Genomic DNA, 22,707 nt, shown 5'->3' on the forward strand with positions numbered 1-22,707 from the left:
CCGAAACGTGGAATCGTGGGATAATTCATCGCATGAAATATTTCACATGTATCTCTTGATGAAAACATCGCGTGAAATATTTCACAGCAATGAAGCGCAGTAAAAGCTCCAGACAGGGTTGCTTACCTTGTTGCTATAATCATGTGGTTCGAGAAAAGGAAACATTGTCGTACGGCATCACGTTCGCTTTTGAACGACGCTAGGCGGCTGCGTATTCGTCCTCGACCAGGTGGCACTTGCACCAAGCTTCCTGTGAACGAAAATGTGACAGCATAAAATGGAAATCTGACAGCATAGACGCAGCAAAAGCTTTTCCGTTGCGTTCAAACATTCCCGCTCGTGTGTTCGCTCACCTTGCCTCACAAAGACCTGATTGACGTCGAGTAAGATATCGCAACCTTCGACAATCATCCGCTCGACGGCAAGATTTTTGCGCAGATTTTCCGTTTCCGACACCTCGTCGTGCATCTGGCGCGATAGATCTTCGAGCTGCTGGCGCGCATTTTGTAGGCTCTTTCGCTCGACATGATCGTGCGGGGTGTGTGCCAGCAGCTCGTGCAGGGTGATGATGTAGCGCGGTATCTGATGCATCGGGTAGGTGAGAAACGTTTCGAGGCTGCGGCCCTGGCAGGCCGGCTTCGCTTCCAGGCGCTTCAGCACGGTCGCAAAGTTGGTGTTGCTCTTGCACTCGGTCAGCACCTGTAGACTGTAATGGTGATTGCGCACATACTCCTGGTAGATGCTCAGCATGGGCAGCAGCATGTCGAACAGATCGCCTAGAAATGTATTCGGAAAATTAAAGCTAATTTTATACAAAATGACGAATGGGCAGAGAGGGATGTGAGGCGTGCACAGAGGCCGCAAGAAGCGCGTTAGGTAGGTGAGCAAGAAGTGTGAAGAACGGCCGCGGCATCATTAGCGAGCAGCGCCAGGTTTTCACGGAGTAGAAGCAGTCTTACCAAGCACTAGCGTCGGCCAGGACTCCAGTCGTGAGGTCAATCCCTTCAGGAAGATCTGGTGCAGGAACAGAACCGTCTCGGAGTTGAGAAATATCGAGTTGACGTCCTCGTGCGAACACGGTGGCCTCTTCGAGCTGGCGGCCATCTTGAACGGGCGCAGAAAGCAGGCAACTAGCACTTCCAGCTGCTCGAGATATTCCTCCTCCGCCTCGACCATGCTGAACACGAGATGGTTCCGCTTGCGCATACTTTCCGCGTGCGGCGAGCGGATGTACTCCTCCACGATTTGCTTCCAGCGCCGTCTGCATAGCCATCCGCGGAAAAAGCTCTGCACCTTCTTGATCTTACGCAGCTCGATGGAATCCTGCACCGAGGCGCACAGTCCTGGGAGCGAACCGTGATCGTCCTGTGAGTCGCCCGGCACACTGAAGCTACCCCGTCCGACGGGTGTGGCCGAGTAGCTCGAGCGGGTCTCTTTTCTGAGCACACAAATCTGCCCGAACCGGAAACCGAGGCAATGCCCACCAGGCAGGAAATATCGTGAAAACGGAATGTCGACACGCGCCAAAACCGGAAACGAGGAAAGTCAAAACAATAATTAGTTCTTAACTGTGTGTGCGTGGCTCCGCCTTACCAGTATGCCCAAAACAACCCACTCGTTGAAAGTCCACTCCTTGTGCACTCTTCCCCTCACAACCTCTTCATCAATACCTAGGCCGGGCCGTTCTCAGAAACCACTGAATGCTTCCGGAAAAGCTTCCGGCCAATGTCGTTGAAGTGTGTGGTGAAGCGAAAGGCAAGCAAAAACTGAGGACGATTAATAACCTTCTGTGCCGTTCCGTTCCGTCCCACGGGATGCAAACACGCATACAAACAATCCTCCCGGCTTTTCCTCGCTACTTGTTCCCTTCCCCTTCCACCGCAAATCACACACACACACACACACACACACACACACACTCACAAACATCTACTTACCTCGGCCCGTAGCTTTCGTATTTCCGAGGCGAGTTCCTCGCACTGCTGAGTGTACTGCCATTTGGCCGTTTTCTCGCTTTCGACCACTTGCAACAGATGGACATGCTTCTGCTCGAGTTCCTCCTTCTGGAGCAGCAGTTTGTTGAAGCTGGAAGCGGTGTTTATTCAAGAGCGCGCGTGTCGGGCGCATGGCGAATGAACGGACGAACATACAGAAGAAATACATATATTTACGTGAACCATTCCGGACGGACGAGGACGGTAGCAGGAGGCGAGGAAGGGAAAACAGGGAAGAAGAGGCACCCATTTCCCAAGCAGTAAAATAGAAAGTAGAAACTGCACCTAACTAGAGAGAGAGAGAGAGAGAGTGAGCAAGCGAGCCTTCAAAGCCGACAAGTGTACTAATTAAAATGCAATCAGTTGAAGAGCGTTTGGGAGTCGAGTGTCGGCTGCCGGTTTCTTGCTGGCTGGCTTCTCGCTTTCGCAATGAATATGTATGAGGACAGTGAAGTGAAGAATTTAAATAAGGACCGGGTCCTATACGTGGACCCCGTGGGAAAGTGGGTGGAGCTGGGGTTGGAGATTTATTACACTATCTTCACTGGAAACATTCGTTCGGTTTCTCCCCAAAAAAGAAAACATAACGAGCATAGAAAAACAATCATTAAACATGTAAAATTATGCAATAACTATTTCTCACGCCGGAAACGTTGGCCATAAGTCATCCACCGTTTGGCCCTCATTAAACTAGGAAAGGAGTTTTTCTAACTGAGTTCTGGGGAAGTTCTAATTGCGAAAGCTCCATTTACCTTGCCTCGCGTATGGCAATGATCCAGGCTGAGCATTCTGATTCCGTGGCCGCACGTAGTTCGTACTGTCTTTGGTTTTCTCGTCGGTAGCAAATAGTGAAGCAGTGCTGTAAAAAAAAAACAACGATAGTATCAGTACATAAGGATTAAGCTGGAAAACTTAGCCTGTGAAAATGCAGGGTTATCTAGATGTTTTCACAAACGATAACAACGATAAGTCAAACGCAGCACAAGATATAGTTATCCACATTTAAGTGCGCTTCTACACGCTAATTACGTACTTCACTTGTAGTATCATCAGGAAACATTCTGCAATCAACTGAAGCTGTTGTCGTGCCATGTGCTGTGATTGCTTTAAATTTTGTAAAAAAAACTGTCTAAATACAGCCTCCACCGGAAAAAAGCAAGTCTAATAATAAGAAACCTTATTATGGTTCCGCAATCGAACCCAATTTAAATTTAAAACCCCAAAACTGGATCGTCTGGAGCGTATTATTCGAACGAGACAGGATCAATTACTCAGACTCACTTTATTGCGCATTAATTTTTGCTCTTTCATTTGTATCCGGGGGTTTGTTTTCTCGCGCTGAAAACCAATCGCTTCACTGGAACTAAATGAAGTGCAGTTGCGGTCAAATGAAATATTACACCCGTGCCAGACACGGTTACATTCTGGGAGAGATTAAATTTATGAATCTATAAATACCAGGCCCAGCAATTGGCATTGTTGTAGGATGCTTCATCCTTTTATTTCTCCTAGCTCGTCACGTTACTGAGAGTCGCCTTTCACTACTCAGGCAACGAAAACTGTGGCACAAGAAAAAGACGAAGGGATTGTAATCAAATATCCTTTCAGGGTTTTCTTGGGTCTCGGGTTTTGGTGCACTGGTGTGCCGCATTGTTGTTGAAATCCCTTGTTTGTCTGCATTCATATCCAGCGGCAATCGTACGGCAATGCTCTTCAAACACAAGAGATGACCACAAGTAAGGATGGTAGGAACCGTATCGCTACTCTAGTACTCGTCCGCTTCATGGGACTCCTTTCTTCCTCTTAATTCCCGAATAGCGTAGAAGGCGCAAACAAGATACAATAAAAAACTGTTACCAAAGTGAAAGCGCACCGGAAACGGCACGGTTCACGGTTGAAAAATTCATCCAGCACAAACACACCATCGGAATGGGGCGAGTCCCTGAAGTAAATCTCCGCAAGGAGCGCTAGTGTACATGTGTTGAGTCGATTAATTTTTAAGCACTTAGAATTGCTTTATTTCGGAAGGTGACTTGTTTTGTGCGAGCTATCTGAAGCCAACAAATTTGATTAAATTGTTTTCATGCCAGTGAAAACGCCTTGGAAGAAAGGCGTTGGCTGAGAAACATCTTCCACCCAGAGTCCTCCCATCGCTCGACGCTGTAATGCAGCAACTCCGAGCGGTGTCGGGTTCGTAGTTGCATCCAACTATGTGCAAAGTTCATTCCCATTCGCTCCGACGCTGAAGCATTTTCATCATCCCATTTCGCTAATGGCAATGTGGTGCAAAACACTCCAAGCTTGCCACCAGCTTTGCAACCACGAAACCGCCTTCCGGACCTGCTGTTGTTCCGTACCGTGCTCGGCAGTGTGTCAGCGGCTGCCAAGCGAAGCCAAGAGCCAGGACTAAAACAGAAAACTCATTACACAACCGAAACCGAATAAGGGTTCGAATTAAATTCTTCCCTTCTCATCGTGCGCTGCTTGAAAAGTGTGATTTTGCCATAATTGCCAGCAGCTGTGATGACGAAAGGAGCGGGATTAATTATTCGCACCATAAACGCCCGGTCGGGGGCTCGGCAGTGAGCCACTTAGCGAGGTGGGTGAAGTGTATCATCTCGAAAAGGGCCATCGCATCACTACTATCGCTTGATTGTGTGTGTGTGTCTGTTTGCATGTTTGAAGCGAATTAGCTTAACCAGTGTAAACAGTCACACTAAACACAGTCATGATGTTGCCGTTTGAAGGACGTGTTCTGAAGTATTTTCGATTTGAATGGAGAAGAATATTTAGAGGGGGTTTCTGATGATTTCACTAGAATAAAAACAACATTATAAGTCGTTCTCACCGACATAAGGGTCATGGGCAGATGACTTTGACGCGATCGTCAGAGAGGCTAGATCGTGACCGGTATCATGGAGATCAGCAGCAGGCTTCGACCGCTACGCTGTTCTCGTGTTTGATAACTAACTGACTAATATAAGCTGGCTACATTCTTCCTCGCTAAAGATACTTTATTGAAGTCATCCCTAAAACCCCTAAAACCCCTTGCTTAACGCATTCTATCGCTACGAGTACCGTTGTAGTGGTTGACAGTTTGCATAAATAAATCTTCAGCAATTCTCAACTCTCAACGTCAAGTGCGCTTTCGTTACAATCAGCCTTCCGTTGTTGGTTTAATTATGAAGTGAAAATAACTGAGTCAACAACTGATGCTGTGTGTATTAAACACGATCCCAAACTCTACAAAACAAATGATTCCACGCATACACACACACACTCGCGCCGCCTTAAAATGATCGATTCATCAGCATTATGAATTAATCATGATGGAACTAAATCGTAACTGAAATTGAACCGCACACTTCGTTCGTTTCGCATTTCGGAGCGCGCGCCACGCGATAAACGCCTAGAATTGCTATAATTTAGTTTGATTGGTTGGTCTATAGGAGAGCGAGCGAGGACGAAGGAAATTCAAAAACCACACCTCCACCCCATTCGTCGCCCTATTCCAAGAAAGCGGATCAATCGCTCTGACAAGCAAAACGCAACCTTTTTCTCTCCCGTTTTTATCCCACCGCTGACGAAATGAACGATACATTTTCGATCCACCAGATAAGCTGCCGAAGCAAAACTTTTCGATTTTACAACGACAACAACGCGTTTGGGGCTTGGGGCGAGTCGGAAAGAAAACGGGACGGAAGGAAAGCGAGCAGTTTGATATTTCTTTGGCCTTTTACGCACGACTGCACGACAGGAGGGACAAATTCCCATTTGAGGTGCGATTGAAAAAAGGGAAAACCAAAGGAAAAAAAATCTGGAAAAACAAACAGTTCGTTTGGCTTTTTGGCTTTTCCGACAACAAACACAGGACATACGGAGGGAACAAAAGAAGATTAAAAATTATGTTCTCTCTAACAACTCTCTGCTGCTCTGGTGCTTTAGAGTGATAAAATGGATTTCAAAATGGCCGACACGTCACTGACCTCGACTCTCGAGGCAGAAGCAGGACTTTAACTTCCGTATAGCATCAACTGCTAGTGTCCTTCCGGTACAAAACGTAGAACAAGGCGGACCCCGAGTACCGGTTGAACAGACAATGGACATCCGTGTACGGAGGGTTCTCTGCTTAAGCGTATGTTTTATTCATGTGGCTCTCTTATTATTTTATCAAGTAGCGAAAGCAGAAGCATCGTGCCCCACCGTGCTGCTCACTAGCCGCTGAACTCTCGCTAACCTGCTGAATGGTTTTGATCTCGCACGCCTTCACGTCTTAATTTCATCGTTCTTCAACCTCATCTCAGGGTTGTTCATGAATATCTGATTACCAGTCCTTGCTGCCTGTTGCTGCGTCCGTTTTTTGCTCCGACCTTCTGGCTCCTGGCGCCACCAACACGCCAGGTGCCGTTTTATGAAGAAGCTATTTTTTCGGGTGGGAAAAAGCTCTTTTCTTGCCGTTTTTTTTTTTTTTTTTTTGTTGTGCATTCGCTCGACGATTTGTTGCGATAGCTTGGCAGAGAAAGGAAAAAAAACTTTTCCCATTTGCAAATCGTGCCTTGCAGATCTGGGAGATTTTAACGGCCACAAGTTTTGTTGTTCCTTTTTGAACTATAATAAAATAGAAAAACAGCTTGCTCGAGGAGAGATGTAATCGTAAAAGGAATTCATTTTACAGCTCATGTACCGTTCCACTTTTTTAATTCAATTCCCGTTCACCAGCAATCCTTTGTAATCCTTCTAATCGATACGTACCCACCCGAACGGCAAAGATTGTTTCTCCTCTCTGCCCAGTGGGTGATGATTTATGTTCGCATTTTTCTGCTCCTACATGTGTTACGCTTTGCCATTACGTGTCGGGCCCGTGCTCGGTTGCCCGCTTTATGTTTTTATGTACCGGGAAAAGTGTAATCTAACACCTGCCGCGCGACTCGCAGTGCATAAACGCGCGAGTAACAATGATTGTCACACATTCGCTGCGCGATCAACGCTGAGGGCACCGGGGCCCCATAAAAACCCGTGAACGAATGTTTCACGTGCCGGCAATAAACTGCGTATGTGATAAATTGGTCTCATATATTAATTTTTCTTCCAATCTCTAGCAACATTCGTTCGTCCGTCCTGCTCGCCCTGGGCTCAAGTTCACGCGTGAAGGATTATCGCAACATCCTCGTATCCCAGAATCCCCCGAATCCCCACCAAAAGATGGGACGGCGAACCGTAAGCGGCAAAGCCGAAAACCCCAATCAAAACGATGACACTTTTCCAGGGTTTCGACCCAGGACATCTACGCGATATGAAGCCTGCCAGCATGGTATGTTGTGTACTCGTTTACTGATGTACGTCCAAGACAAGTTCAAGGGCGAAGGATCGCTTAAGCAAGCGACAGTAACAACGAGAAAAAAGAACACACATAATGTCCGCAAAACGATATCAAAATTGATTCTTCGTCCGTGTGGTGGGAAAACGAAACTGCGTACCTGTAATTTTTCTTCCTTAATAATTTTCGGCGCCTGACCGGTGCTGGTTGATATGGGGGGTCCTGATATCGAGGGGGCTGAAACAAGCCGCTCACAGTAGCAGCCCTCCAGAAAGATTAGTCCGGAGGGCCGCGACGCTTGTTCGGATTCGTAGTAGAAGAGTAAGTTCTGAAGGAAATTGGAGAAAATAGAACAAACACGAGTAATTAGAGCAATTTCCTAATCATCATGCCAATGGGTGCGGAATTTACACAGTAGCCAGACGGCACGGCTTACCTGGTAGAGCACAAACCAACGCATCTGCCATTTGTTATTATCGGATGTGCGTTTGTGTAGATGTCCGTGCTGACAGGGAAAGAAAGGGGAAAAAAAAAGATTAATTGATATAGATGTGTTATGGGAAGAGGCAAGCTTTACGGAGCTTTATACTCTCACGGGCTTTTCTTGGGTGTGACGTTCTTTAGTACTTTAGTACTTGCAGAGCATTATTTTGAACGACGATATTATCCGAGAACCTACGACACTATAAAACAAACTGTTCCCCACGGTACATCCTTGCAAATCCTGCTGGCTTTATTCTTTTGCCCGCGTGTTGCTTCAACATGCCCCGTCTCGAGTAAACATGGTGTAGTCTAAATTGATATTGGTTTAACCCGGCGTCGTCGGCCGGTCTGTGTCGGAGCAACAAGCTCGCCACAAGGGGATCATGTGCGCCAGGACCTTGGTGCGAGAATCCGACAGCACACGGATGACGATGCTCAATTAGAGGGAAATATGTGTTCCACCCGGCAAGTGGTAAATAACTGTAACGACAAAACTTTTCCCTGCTCGCACAGCATCAGGAGGTTCGGTCGAAAATGAACCCTTACCACGTCGTCGTCGCATGTTGCTAGTGTCCATGCAAATACGAACTTCTTCTGTTGCGGACACGACACAACACGGGCAACAACGTACATCGCACATGAACATTGTGTTGTGGTGTTAGTTTTTTTTGCGGAACACTGTTACGACATGGGTGTTCCGAAATTTAAATAAAGTATGCTAACGAAGAGCAACAACACGCTGCACTTTGGGTATTTGCTGGGTGAAAAGTTGTTGAATCAATTTTTTGTTAAAATACGGGACTTCTGTTCTCCTCGGATTCCAATGGTTTCTAAGTTCCTAGTTGTTAACAAATTAGTTCTGGATTTTCTAAATCTAAATTGTATTCCAGTTTATTTAAGAAAAGTGCTATTTATCCGGATTTTGTTTTTTTTCCTTTCTTCTTTCCCTTCCTTGGCATCAAAACCTCGAGAGATCTCGGTCTGCCATTTCTGGCTTTCTACGACTTAATTTAACCCGTAGTGAAGTAGTCAGCCCCACGTACGGGGAGGCGGTCTGGATGGGATTTAAACCCCGGTCCTGCAGTGTGAAGACCGTCGCCGTTATCACCTCGACCACCGGACTGCTCCTTTTTTGTAATTATTTAGTTTTTCTTAAAGTTTCATTCATATAAAATTCGATTTTGATATTTGGTGATCAAAAACTGTGCTAGTTTGTATAACTGTTTGTGTGCAGAGCTTATCATAATACACTAGGCGTCTCCATCCCGGTAGTAGATGTGGCAGCGGTGCCGGTCCTCGTACGGCAGGACCGGGGTTCAAATCTCATCTTAGCGCTTTTCCCATAATGAGGGCTGACTATCCAACTATGCGGAAACAATAAGTCTAATGAGCCAGAAATGGCAGACATGACCTAAGAAGCCGGTAGGCTAAGAAAGAAAGAATAAAAATAGTTCTATCCCTATATTCGACCACTGTTAAAAAAACAAATACACGATATAAGATTTGAATGTATTTACTTACCATCGAGTGATCATACTGTGCCCGATCGGACAGCATAATCAGCTGGTTCTCGTTTACACGCACGGAACGTTGCATTTTGGGGCTGAGCATCGATGCACGCGATAAAGAAATCGAAACTCACTCAGCACTGAGAATTATTTGCAACACCCACTCACACAAACTCTGCTCGGTTATACTCTTCAAATATTTGTAACAAAATTACACTTCCCGTTGCAGGGATTCTCACTCAACCACAGGCACACCGGCACTGACTGACGGTGGCCTTTTTTTCGCCAAATGTTTGATGCCGCTGTCTGGTGGATACTTTCCGAAATGCCACTGCTATTGTCATCGTTGCTACTCCATGGGCAAATGTCATCTTCACCCGATCGGCACACACAAATACACGCCTGCACCCGTCCAACTAACCATACGGCGCAGCGTACGGTGAGCTCGGTGTAAGGACACGCTCGATTCGGCCACTTTACTGCTTTACTGTCCGCTTGTCTCTGGTGCCGTCTTCGATTGTCATAATACTGGGCACGTTGCTCGATCGCGATTCGATTCGCACAAAGCAGTGCATTGTTTGACTGTTGTCACATGCTGTCACGCAGTGTGCCCGTCAATATCTTCCCTCGGTGACTCGGCAGGGCGCGTTCGTTGAGCGTTTGTTTGTTTGTTCAGGTTGGTTCTCAGTGGTGGCGTTGGTAGCAGCAGTAGCGATGAGAAAACGTCATTGTGCCAGGCACCGTGTTTCAGCCCCCTCGTTGACCGCCGTTAAAGCGTCCCCCCTCTGTGTGAGGTCGGTAGTTGTCGCGGCTTCCCTCGAGTGCTGGCTCGAGGTGCCGGAACGGGCGCGCTCGATAAAGAGACGATAAAGTCCGCTGTGGCCCTCAGAAATTCATTATTTACCGAGGGCTTGCTGATGAGCTACGCTGTGTCCGTACCCGTCCACCCGGCGCTTCCTCGCTAGTTCATCATGCTAATCATGACGAAGCAGCTGGCAAACTGCGAACAACTGAAGAAGAGAAATGGATGAATAATAACAGCTTATCACTTTCGGCTACCAGCCTACCGCAAGCAACATCTTCCAACGGAGCCAAGAAAACAACAAGCCATCAACGTGTGCCGAAAATTGTGTTTATATGCGCTTGCAAATAATTTTATTAAATATGCGCAAGGATTCCCAGTTGCCGCCCCTGAACGCATAAACACGGCTATTTATCGATGCTGTGTGGTGCGGTTGGTTGGCAATGTTCCGGTAAAAAGAAACGAAGCACTAATTTCGTGGAAAACTCATGCGGTTTACACGCCCGGTTTCAGAACTCCTTTGTTGCGTGTGCGTGTGTGTGTGAAGGGCTTGCGGTTGCGGTTGGCTTTGCGCTAATCTGTTCGCGTTCTCTAGAGAGGGTGAAAACAGGAGCGAATAAATCACAATCCCAGGGGCGGCCAGAGCAACGGGAAAGAAATCTAAACACCTATAACGATAATCCATTTACACTCGATCAACCTGGCACCAGAGGCAGCGAGGTTTCAATTCGCTTCGTTCGTTTGATCTCTCGCCAGCAACAACGATTGGTGTTAAATTACCAGATTTATGGCACCATTTAGAACCGCACCCGGCAGCATCGACGTACGGCTGCTCCAATCAGCAGCCTGTACTCGACCAAACCGAGTCTTAGGAGGCCGCGAAGCCCAGCTCGCTCTTGCACTAGATCCTGGGAGGATCATCTTGAACCGCCCGCATCACAGCGCCGAAGAGAACGAAGATTCTTTGCTACCCAGATCTCAGCCCACCACGTTAAGGGGGACCCTAATGGAGACAAATGAACCTTTTGCACGCTACTCTAGCTTCATGCGGCCAAGCGGAGGTTGGAACACCAACCAACTTCAGTGGTAGATAAAGCATCATTTACCGCTGTCCGTGTGAGTGTGCGCTGGGGTGTTTGACAAAGATGGCGCTGGTAATGGAGCCCACTCATTCGGACCACTTTTAAAACCCTTTGAAGAGGAATTTCCAACGAAATTATGTGCTGCTGATGGACGTGATGACGTTAACGGGCACGGTGGTCGTGTGGCTACGTACCCGAACTTTGCTAGACTGGGCGATACGCAAAACTTTCCTCAGTGGCGCACAGATGCACACACACAGACACACAGTTAAAGAAGCCAGAAAGGTGGGTAGATTAAAAGTGGAAGTAAAATTCCAATAAAAAAGGAGGGAAAACTTTTGCCAGCTGACCTTCCCGGTGTGTTGCGAGGTTCTGGTTTGTGTGATGTGGTTATATGAGCGCCTGTGTTACTTTTCCATTCATATTCTCCCGCTCTCGAACAAAAGCTTGCATTGTATTGTGTTTTGCATTTGAGGGCTTTTCATCTTGCTTTCCAAAGTTGTAACACAAAGGAAACTTTCCCTTACATCATGTCGCACCATTTGTCCCTATCGAGGAAAAAGGAAAGTTCAAATTAGTTCTCAATACGATCGAATGAGATTGTATGACGGTCAATTATTTCCACTAGATATTCCCCTTTTTTTTTGCACACACCCACACACTCACAAACAGTATAAGCAAACGCCACGAATGAAATTTGATTAGAAAAACAAATCCCAACGGAAATCGTAGCATCGTAGGAGGATAATTTAGCGAAAAGTAATACAAAACCTATTACCATTCACCATTCGGTATAGGAGAAAAAGCGACCAAGAGAGGAGAACAAAACCCCGACCGTTCCGTTGCTACGTCTCTGCTGTAACCCATTTGAGAGGCCTCGTATGCATGGAAAGCTTACGCGCTTCCTTTTCCACAATGAAACACACACACGCTCTGTATCAAGGGGGTAATATTTCAATGGCTTCAATCGATAACCAATAATAGACGATATAGAAAGGAAGAAGAAAAAATCATCCCTTCCAGTCAATGTGGTTTTTTTTTTTATCCCACTTTCATCACACACAACACCACCACCAGATGGAGGCGCATGGTGCTCGATGGAGGCGCATGGTGCTCGATAAAAATGTCATTTTGTGTAGTGTAGTATAAACGCGCGCTCGGTGCCTGTCGCTCCCCTTATGGGCGGCTAATGTAATCCAGCGAGATGATCGATTTTTCGTGAGTTCAATATTTAAATTGCTTTCGTTCTGTCGGGTGGCAGCAGGCGTGCGTATGTGCGTCCAGCAGGGCCCAGGGTAGAATTATCAAGCGGATCGGAATAAATGAAGGTGCACATATTCAATCAGCTTGATGGACGCTATTTTCCTGCTGCCGAGCATCACTGTACGTCTGTATGTCAAGCGACTCGATGAATTCAGTTCGTAAACAAAATGTCTCGCAGCACTCGCAAGCATCCGGGGTTCGGGTAGCGACGGAGAAGAAAAACGTTAATAAAGATGATTTCTGCATACAAACGCTGCACACTGTTCGTTTGCATTGCTGCCACCGTAAAATGTCAACAAATAATAGCAAATCGGTGGAAAAGGATTGTCATTTCCTGTGATTGTACAAAAGAGTCGTGGAAAACAACGGTGCCAGCCCAGTTCCACCACGTCAACATTGACGTGGTTGACGACCGCCGTCGACGGTGAGGGCCAATGCACTTCTGCAACTCGGTTGCCCGGAGCTTTCGGATTGTCGTTGTGCCATTGCACTAAGAGCATTATCGTACTACTGCTTCTCATTACATCCTGCCCGAGGTGCACTTTTCTGAAACCATCATCATCATCATCATCATCAGGACCGTTTGTGTTCGCACTGACATCGTCTCGCCTGACGTTCCGTTTCCGCTCGTTCTCTCTCTGCACCGAGTGACATTGATACGGAAGTTCGTCGGCACCGGCGTCCCCGTGGTAGGAAAATTTCCGACAATGTTACTGACAATTGAAAGACAATTGAAAAGAATAGTCATTCATTGAGTTGGCTCGTTGTTTTAAAGCGGTGAACAAGTCACAAGACCGGTTAACCACACACAAAACATCCGTTTGCCATCATTTTAGTGAAGCGATTTGAATGATTAATTTTGTTAATCGAATCAAAAATAAACTTGAAGGGGTTTATTTATAATCGCTCGTTTGCCCGGTGTATCTCTGCGGGAATTGGTTCAATGTTGCAAAATCGACCGATTGCACAAGAACTTTGCATGCTTAACTCTACATCATCCCCGTCGGAACGGGCAAATACAGCGGGTTTTCGTTCCCGGTGGATCGTTAATAAAATGGTCCGTTTTATTGGTATGCATTAAAATAATATTTATGCTTCCCTCGGTGATGCTTTTTCTGCCATTTTGTGCGACCCGTGTTTAAGCACGTGTGTGTGTGTGTGTGTATGTAAGCTTGGTTATTTTTTCTCAAGTTGTTCGTGGGAACTTTCGTCCGTTCCCAGTACTCACCCAAATTTTGTTTATCCCTCGTTCGAGCTGTTCGCCGACAAAGTCTTTCCCACAATATTCGACAACTTCGACAGCCGCAAAACGGTCGTGTTGGCAAAAAGTTTGCAATATACGCTTCTTTTTTCCCTCTCTCTCTTTCTCGCTTTTCTATCGGTTTATACGGTTACATCGTACCCACTAGAGAACCTTCGTTGCTGCACCGTGCTTAAAGCTATCTGCTGAAGCGTCACGTTTTCGCGTGGCTTTCTGCAGAAGAGCAACCGTATAGCCTTCCCCGTGTTAGCTTTTACAAGCCCATTAAAGCGGTTTATGGTCGCGAATCACGGTAGTAAATGTACCATGGTGGTTTTCGCTATTGAGCGCTATCGAGTGCTTCCGAAGTTAGAAGTCAATCGAGTGGCATTAAGAAACTCCTTCAGGAAACGCTTGCTCAGATCGACCAGCGCGACCAGACCCGGTGTAGTGGGTCGGACGCTTTCCACGGGATCCATAACCTCACTAATGGTGGTAAGTGTCTAGGTTGTGCGTGTTTTTTGCCTTTCACCGATTGATAAGGCAATAGGATTCATTTATATCATTTGGGCTTGGATTTTGTTCTCGTTTTGTCTCTTTTTGCGCCTATAGGGTAGGCAATTCGCATAACAGGCTGGATAAGATTGAATTGAACGGATTACTAAACATTGTAATTTTGGTGTTATTAAGTTATAATTTACTATCTCGCTTTTTTCACAAACGTAGCTTTATCAAGCATAAAGCTTTGCCACACAAACCGAGCACGTATGCAACAACTTCCTTCACATTAGAAACGTGCCTTTCCCACGGTTAGTTATTTTGTATAATCTTTTGCGGTTTCTCAATTCTCTCCGAACTAGGGTAACACCTTTTACATACATTCTCAGCATGCACATGCTCCACTTTTCCCAAGCACAAAAAAGAGCTCCAAAAGCGGAGTAATTTCAGGCCAGCATAGAAAAGGAAATGCCTGATCGTCCGTGGCACGTTTGTCCTTCATCAACTCGTCCTTGCTCGAGACTCGTACCAATCGGAAGCGTTTTTAAACGTGCGCCTCAGAAACACACACACACATACACGTACGCAAATTCACGTACCTCATGGACACCGGAGAGAAAATCCAGTGCCTTAAACCCGAACCCATGACAAACGGAGGTTTATTTTTAGGTTCTCGAATCGAGTCCCAGCATCGGGTGTAATCTTCTGCCATGGCTGCAAAGCACAACAAGCAGAGCAAGTGCAAAAAGTCCTCTCCTCGCGACCTGTTTCGCCTACCCGTTCCCAACTCAGACTGCTCAACCTGCTCGGGATGCATGCGGGTCTGACGGAAAGTCGATGAAAATCATCCTAATACCCAGCACACAAATCAGGGCTCGACGGTGGCGTCGCTGGCGGCGGGCCCGGTACGGTATCCGTTTTCCGAGAGCGCTTTTCGAGAGGGATTTCGGGCAGTGTAATGACCCGGTACGGTTGCTCCATCGAATGTATATGCGTCGTGGCTGTAGTGCGTCGACGTCATTGCGCCCTACCCTGGCTGCCTTCTGCTCGGTTGCTGATGTCGATTTCAGGAAGGATGTAACTCAACCGGGGAATATTTGTTGCGCCTAAAAACAGCTCACCAAGCATGATAAGCCGTATCTTCCGAGGAAAGTGGGACGAGACGGGTGGCGGAGTTGAAGGTGCTGTCTAATGTAAGATACATTTCAATTAAATTCGCATCTCCGAGCGCGTTGGATGAGTTTTTTCACGAAGGGATGAAAATAAACTTTCCTTCGCTTTTCTCGGTTGAACTGAACGTGCCGAAAATTCCGAAAGTAGAATAGAATATGGGCGTAAGCGGTATTTAAGCAGGTTTTGTTGTTATTGCTAGACGGCTGCTATTGTTGTGATTTGCATTTCCTACTGGGCAAATCAGTAGCATCATCAAACTTTGATTAAGTAGTTAAAATTCGATACTAGCGCGAGCTGATGAAGGACACTTATTTACTTCGAACGGATCGGAAGTTAAAATGAAGTTTTTAATTGTGTTTTTTTCTGCGCAGTTCGACACACGCAAAACATCAAATAAAAGGTCAATTTACTTTTGTGTGAAATTTTCTCCATTTTACAAGAAACATCTTGCCAACGTTTAGTGTCTGTCTACTCGACGAAAACTACTAGGCTGAACCAGCCGGAACAGGGCACGTGTCGTTCGATGAACACGCAATCAGTGGCAAAATCCATTCCCTTCATCTCCAATGTTGATGTTTGACCACCGTTTTCCCATCACATCCGGCCGAACGAGTCGGTCGGAATTCGCCGAATGCTATAAATAAAAGCTTGCCTTACCTAAACTAAAGCTCTTATACCCGAACAAATTAAATCATCGTTCGGCAACGACTTGGAAAACCTCATTCCATCATCGTCAGCATCATCATCGTCATCGCCGCTGCTGACTGTAGTGCTTTTCCTGGAGCGAGAAAAAGGCTTCCGGTTCGTATTCAATAGACTTTCACTCTTTCGCTACTCTTAGGGGGGGGGGGGGGGGATGGGCCACCCAGTCACGATTGTCTTACGGCGGACATCGTCTTCTTGACTCTGTCCCGATCTTGACACATCCTGAGTGGTATGATTAATGGAGGTACGCAGTTCTGGCCCGCCGAAAAAAAAGGAAAAACAAAAACGAAACAGCAGTGTCTTCCCGCGCCACAGAGATTCGTGCGCCAGATACGGGAAAGCTCTGCCTAAACCCCGGCAGTTCGATCATGTTTGGCAGCTGAAATTCTCGTTGATAGGAAGGGCTTTGTGTACGGCGAAATCGAAGTACGTCACACTGCACGTAGTGCGAAGAAATCAGAGATGTGCGCGTTGCCGAAGTCGCCCACTTACCGGGAAGTTTCCCACGCAATGTGTCATCCAGAATCGATCGAGTGTGAACAGAGATCATCGTGTGGGAAGACCCATTCGTCAGAAGATAAATGAGGACTAGGGAGCTCGCAGGGCAATCCGGAAGGTGCATATGGTGACGAAACGTGCTCAAAATTATATGGCATTAAATTACGTACGTTTCGCGCCAGTAATATGATTTCAGCTTAGCGCTTATGCTAATGTGATGGGAGTGCGAGATAAGCGTCGGTAATTGTGTGACTGTGTGTGCGCGCTCTGGGAGCATATCAGTGGATTATTTTTAATAATCGCAATAAAGAAAATTAGTCCATTAGCAGTACCATCATAGAAATTGCTTGGCGCACCGAGGCAGGCGGATATTAAAATGCTCATCATCCCTCCAGGGGGTAGGTTGAAAAGATGTAAACGGAAAAGTTTTTCTCGTCTTTTCAATAGACTCACAAGTTTGCGAGCCATTGTACTTTGCTCGCATTACCGTGAAAATGAAAACTTACCCATGGTTGGATGGAGGAGCAACTTTTATCGCATGTTAGTAAGCTACGTAATCGACGCTTGAATAGCACTGCCAGTAAGTAGGTTGCTTTACACGTCGCAGGTTGTGCTCCAAAATCTCGCTGGAAGATGTTGAACTTATTTCAGCTAATAACAGATTGACCTTGATCGTATGCAAACAAAGACAGTAACACAAGCGCACATTATCTACGCTCAAGGACACAGTAGTGCCACACAACCCCACCCCACCCGCTCTGCTCCTCCACTCACAACGACGACCTGTTGTTCCGCTCTAGTCAGCAGTCTGTCTGGAGTGACCTTGCTGCATATTGTGCAACGTAGAAAATAGGCCACACGGAGCCTGGACATCGCCGCAAGGTTACACACACCCATCCCATCGAGTAGCTGCTGCTGCTCGATCTCATCCGGATGTCCTTGCTCTCGTGTGGGCGCGCACAGTCAACCATGCAACCACCCAGGCCACCCTGGGAAAACATCAAAGCTGCGCATTGTTTCTCATGCAAAAAAAGCTGTCACGAAAGCTCTTCGATCTGCTTCTTCATGCTCGTTGTCCCGTTGCCATTCAGACATGATTCTAGCGAAAGGTTGAGCCTTTGGAAAATGTTACCTTCCCCACGCCGGGGTTGGGTTCACATGTACATGCTATCTTCAAAGCGCGCAATTTCTTACGCATTTTCCAAGAATCCTTGTAAACCAGGATTTAGGGATTTTTGAGAGCGCTTGAAGCAGCGTGTTTGAGCGTCGGCCACCCCATTCCAAACACATTCTTTCTCCGTGCCTTGTACACGGAGGCGAATGCTTCTCGACGCTCGTGTCCCATCAATCTCCACTCTTAATCCATCCATTCTCTTGGAGTTGGAAAATGAAGTTGAAAAACGTGTGTCTTCACCAGGCCTTGTTACAAGAACAAATCCCGTAGAAATGAAAATACCACACAAAAGGCTCATCTGATTAGTGCGGAGATAGTAATAAATCATGCCATAATTATCACCTTCACGGTCAACAGCGATCAGCGGCTGGCACTGCCCAGGATTTCCACCCCCGGGGAATCGTGGTTAATTATGCGCAATTGAAATCAAGTAGGTGTGGAGCAGTTCTCACGATGGCGTGCCACAGAAATCGTCGTCCCTCCAGCTGCACTACCGTGTGATTGACAAATGAGAGAATTTAATTTAAAACTGCAATCGACAGGTGGTTCTTTTTGTTCTGCTACTTGTCGGAGCGCTTTATGGATAGTGGAGCATTCTGGAGTAAACCACCTGCTTGTACTAGGTGTGCAACAGTGTCCGACTTGTAGGTGAATTACCCGCTTCGGAGGAAAACGGCTGATTCGAGGACCTTTTCTCTGTGTCAGGGGCCTCACGCCACAGTACGCTAATGAATTCCGGAATGAGCTGCCCCACCACATATACACACACACACTCGTGAGAATCACAAATTACCCTTACACTCACACGCACTTGTTCTGGAGAGGACGGGGGCACCACTAATGGGGTCCCATCTTCCGCGTGGAACTCCCCGGACTCGCCCGTTTTTCACTTCACTAATCAAAGTTACCTTTGTAGGAGTTGAGCTGTTCACGGTACAAAAAAGATGAGGTCTTTTCAGCGACGACAGTAAACACACACTATTCTCACTGCACTTTGGACTGGAGGAACTTTAAGCGAATGTTTCACCACCATCTTCACCACCACCGCCGCCAGCACCACCTGTCGTGCGGCCAATCAGACTGACCGAATGGGAATCAGAGGTCCCCCGAACACCGTACCACACACATACACACATACACTGTGCACACTGTGTCTGAACAGTGCTGATGCGCTCGAAGGATGACTTACGACTGGAAAAGAGGAAAATTTTCACTTTCCTCCGGAGCACGGTCGTCGGTTTTCGTCGTCGTTTCTCACGAGTCGCGCGAGTCCCATAGAGATCGGCCCGACTCTCTCGCCACGCGCGTGGTTCGAACTTTCTCGCCCGCATCCTGACGATGGCGGTTCGTGCCACGCGCGATATTATGATGGCCACATTACGTATTTATGTTTTATGCTCTAGCCATCCCAACACCAGACCAGAACGAAACGTTTATGGTTATGCTGTGGGCTTAAGTGTGGTCACCGTCGGTTGGAACTGTATGCACAGGTTGTAAAGGATCCGGTTTTCTCACGCTGTCACTATCACGTTGATACTAGTAACCAGGGCAAAATCAGCTGTTGCTATGATTGCTTTAAAAAGAGCGATTGATTCAAGAAGATGTTCTTTTGGGACGATGAAGTCTCCGTTTTTGGTTAGGATTCCTCTGTTCCGTTCCAAATATGAGGCACATAATGAATAATTAAAGCGCTCTACCTACCCTTCTCTAAATTCACTTTGCTCCTCTCGGTACGATCGATTTCAACCCCTTTTGCTTGTTGGCGTGGCGTGTATTTGCATCCGCTGGCTGTACGCGTCCTTGGGTTTGGGTCCTGGTCATTTACGATTTATCTGCGAGTAGCAGTAGCACTAGCAGGACCACCAGCAGCAGCAGCAGCAGCTGTTCGCTCGCTCGCGTGTTCATTTGCTCAACAATCTACCGACCAACCGTGTAGGCACGGTGTGATGTGTCCAACCAAACCCGAAACTCTGCTCGGTTGCGCTGTTCGGCTTTAGCCTATGCTAACTGTTGCTTCGCCTGTTGCTACTGCCCCTTCACTGGTTTGGTCGGCAGCGCGGAGTATGGAGACGGACGGACGGCAGTCACGACACGAGCAGGACCACCACACAACCACTTCACAGGTTATTCGCTCGGGTCGCATGTCTCTACGCGAGGGACAAGACATCGGTAGGAAGTCGGGAGTTCTGTTCTGCATGGCGTACGGGTGTACGGCTGGTCCCAAATGTTGCGGTACCACGAGGACGAAAATAGAATTTCCTCGAGCTCGGAACATTCGAAGACTTCGGGCCAACCAACTAACAGCAGGCTCCCGAGCACACCGGAGAGACATTTCGGAGCATGATCCTGCCTAGCGTCCGATGCCCTTACACTATCCGAATGAGAGCGAGAGAGAGAGAGCGCAAACCAGAGAGTGTCAAATGCTTGGAGAGGAATCCTTTCGGCAGATCTGGTCATCCAACCAACAACCCGTCCGGAGGTGGCTTTCGGGAGCGAGCAACAGTTTTCCGCATTTTGCGCCAACACGCTTTCCTTAATTCTTCTTCGCTTTTTTGTTGGTTTTGTCGTGTTGCTCGACTTAATCGTTAAAAGTTACTTCAAGATTCAACCTGGCCCAAAAGAAGCCACCGCAACATGAATGCAAAAGCTGGAGCTGGAGAAGCCGAACGAACGTCTTCATCAGCTGCCTTAGCAATGGGGGAAATTGATTAACTGTACGCTGAGCACCAGAACTTCCGGGCCGGGGCGATGACTTCCGGCACATATTCCGCGAAACAAAAAAAAATCCGCCAAAAGGAGGTAAAGCACACGCGATGCTTACATAAGCACACATACACACGAAATTAGAGCCAATTTATGAGTTGATCCGATTTTGCCGAGCCGACCCTGTTCAGCAGAACCAGTCGCTTCCATCGAAAATCATGATGCGTTCTCAGATGGCAAACACCCTGAAAACGAGATTCGTCTCGCTTAAAATGAGCTGCCATACCAGCCAGCCATGTGTGTGCGCGCGCGGTACGTTGAAAGGCGGACTGCTGTATGTCATCGCGCCAAAATCAACATAAATCATGCGGCATCATGTCAATCGGTATGATTGATGTAAGGTGAGAATGCTCACTTGTTTTGCTTGGTGTGTGTGTGTGTCTGTGAGTATGTATTTGATTGAGGAAAGATTTGTCCTACCGATGCTTAGTTTGCGGTGTGTGTCGCTACTCGTTTGGGCCTCCTGCAATCTCCACTTTGATGAATTCCAGCGAATACCTTTAGCTGTCGAAAGAAAAACCAACGAATGAAATCGATACCCGTAACGAGAGAATGGTTTTCCCGCAGGATTTCACCGGATGACGTCAATGGCATTGGAGACACAACGGTGGCAGCAGTCACAACAGGTTGCGAAATTATCACCACCGAGAAATAATGACAAAGTTATCTGTCCTGCCATTTTTTTTCTTTCGGGACTGCTTTATGTATGGAGCAAGCAGATCATCATCCTTCCAGTAAACACCTTTCCCTTTTTTTTGTGGCGGCAAATAATGCTTAATATAGAACTCAAGGAAGAGGTCCGAATAACAAAGGACTTTTTGAAGATTTCTTTTCTTTTCTACTTAGACTTGGCATCAAAGGCTTCATCGAAAATGGGACAGCTTAAGTATTGGTCAATGCGTGAAGTTCAACGCTTCCAGTACTCGAAACATAGATTGGAAACTCTACGAAATCAAGGGGCTGGGTTAGGAAGATAGACTTCCCAGTTTTCTCTGAAATCTCGTTCTAGACAAGGTAACCCGAGACTCGGAGATGGAAACTTCGGAGACCATGCTCTTTAAGACAAAGCAGATCCTGACCTTGGTTTTAGGATAAGATATTAGAATGTCCTCAATATTGTGCAGAGAATTAGACTCGGTAGACTTCAGAGGGCTAATCATGTCCCGAGAATGACACCAGACGACCCAATCCACAAAATCTTTTTAGGCCATCCACACCGACAAAGGAGACACTGTATAAGAGGCAAGGAAGGGTCGTTTAGGACAGTCCAGTTAACTCGACAAACAAGACAAACAATAGTAAAGGAACAACGAACTTAAAAACTGCTACATTTCGGCACAAGCACTCTCTCCGTTAACAGCACGAGCAAGGAGTAAAGTTTTCGGTTGACTCGTTAAACAAACAGTTGGCAATAAACCGAACCGTGTCCTAGCATCATGCAGCATCCACGCTCAGACTCGGTGAAGATGGATCGTTCTAAATAGGTCCACGTCACGTGCCAAACTCCATTAGCAGCCCATTAAGCACACCCAGCGTCTAATAATCATATCGTTACGATGGTTCAAATTAGTCGGTTCATCTTGTTTTGTTGTTCTGTCAGCCGTTTCCGCTTTTGCGTTCGTGGCTGACATGACCCTGGGATGGTCCCCTCGATATTTCATTCTCATTTACTGATGCCTCAGTGAGATATCCAATGGTCGCAATTCGTTTAAAATTTAACTAATTTATACATGATTATGCTACTTTGTGATTGGCCGAGATAGGATGGCTTGCCCGTGCTGTGAGATGTGAGGTGTTCCGATCTCGGTGGTCCACCCGGAAAACAACTTCCAATCATCATCCTCATTACGCCGTACTTGCTTTAAAACATGCTGAATCCGTATTCCCATTTTCCTTATAGGAAGAGAAGGAGAGAGAGAGAGAGAGAGAGAGAGAGAGGAATTGTACGGAATCGCGAATCAAGAACAGCATTTCCCGATTGTTGCGTACAATCAGCTTCATTCGCGCTTGTTATTATAGCCACCTGTCATCCAATTTGAATATGTGTTCTCCAATACGCACGCACACGATGTAGAGAATCCCTGGGACTTTCCGGGAGGAAGGTCACAATACCATCAATCCTCACTGTATCGACAGGATGATGCTAGAAAATTCGTTACTCTCCCCGAGAAGATCCCGAAGTTCCGGAGCCGCCATTACCACAGCCA

The 22,707-nt window shown here is 46.9% G+C and overlaps 1 protein-coding gene across 8 annotated transcripts in view; it reads right to left on the bottom strand.

Annotated features, from left to right (window-relative positions):
- Positions 1 to 19,705, bottom strand: part of LOC118508424 (ras-specific guanine nucleotide-releasing factor 2-like) — a 54,309-nt gene extending 34,604 nt beyond the window's left edge. Inside the window, exons 1-10 of one of the 8 annotated variants that reach the window (XM_036048199.1) lie at positions 18,080 to 18,217; positions 17,070 to 17,189; positions 9,316 to 10,312; positions 7,748 to 7,816; positions 7,472 to 7,639; positions 2,747 to 2,853; positions 1,938 to 2,085; positions 960 to 1,452; positions 354 to 776; positions 127 to 250 (exon numbers count right to left, since the gene is read on the bottom strand). In XM_036048199.1, the coding sequence (XP_035904092.1) occupies positions 127 to 250; positions 354 to 776; positions 960 to 1,452; positions 1,938 to 2,085; positions 2,747 to 2,853; positions 7,472 to 7,639; positions 7,748 to 7,816; positions 9,316 to 9,405 (1,622 nt within the window). In that variant the 5' untranslated portion in view covers positions 9,406 to 10,312; positions 17,070 to 17,189; positions 18,080 to 18,217. Of the gene's footprint in view, positions 1 to 126; positions 251 to 353; positions 777 to 959; positions 1,453 to 1,937; positions 2,086 to 2,746; positions 2,854 to 7,471; positions 7,640 to 7,747; positions 7,817 to 9,315; positions 10,313 to 17,069; positions 17,190 to 18,079; positions 18,220 to 18,536; positions 18,946 to 19,438 lie in introns of those variants that run through there. The other 7 variants (XM_036048200.1, XM_036048198.1, XM_036048195.1 and 4 more) reach the window with 7 other exon arrangements.
- Positions 19,706 to 22,707: the final 3,002 nt, after the last annotated feature.

This window comes from Anopheles stephensi, chromosome 2, assembly GCF_013141755.1.
Source record: "Anopheles stephensi strain Indian chromosome 2, UCI_ANSTEP_V1.0, whole genome shotgun sequence".
In the NCBI taxonomy this organism is placed as follows: Eukaryota; Metazoa; Arthropoda; class Insecta; order Diptera; family Culicidae; genus Anopheles; species Anopheles stephensi.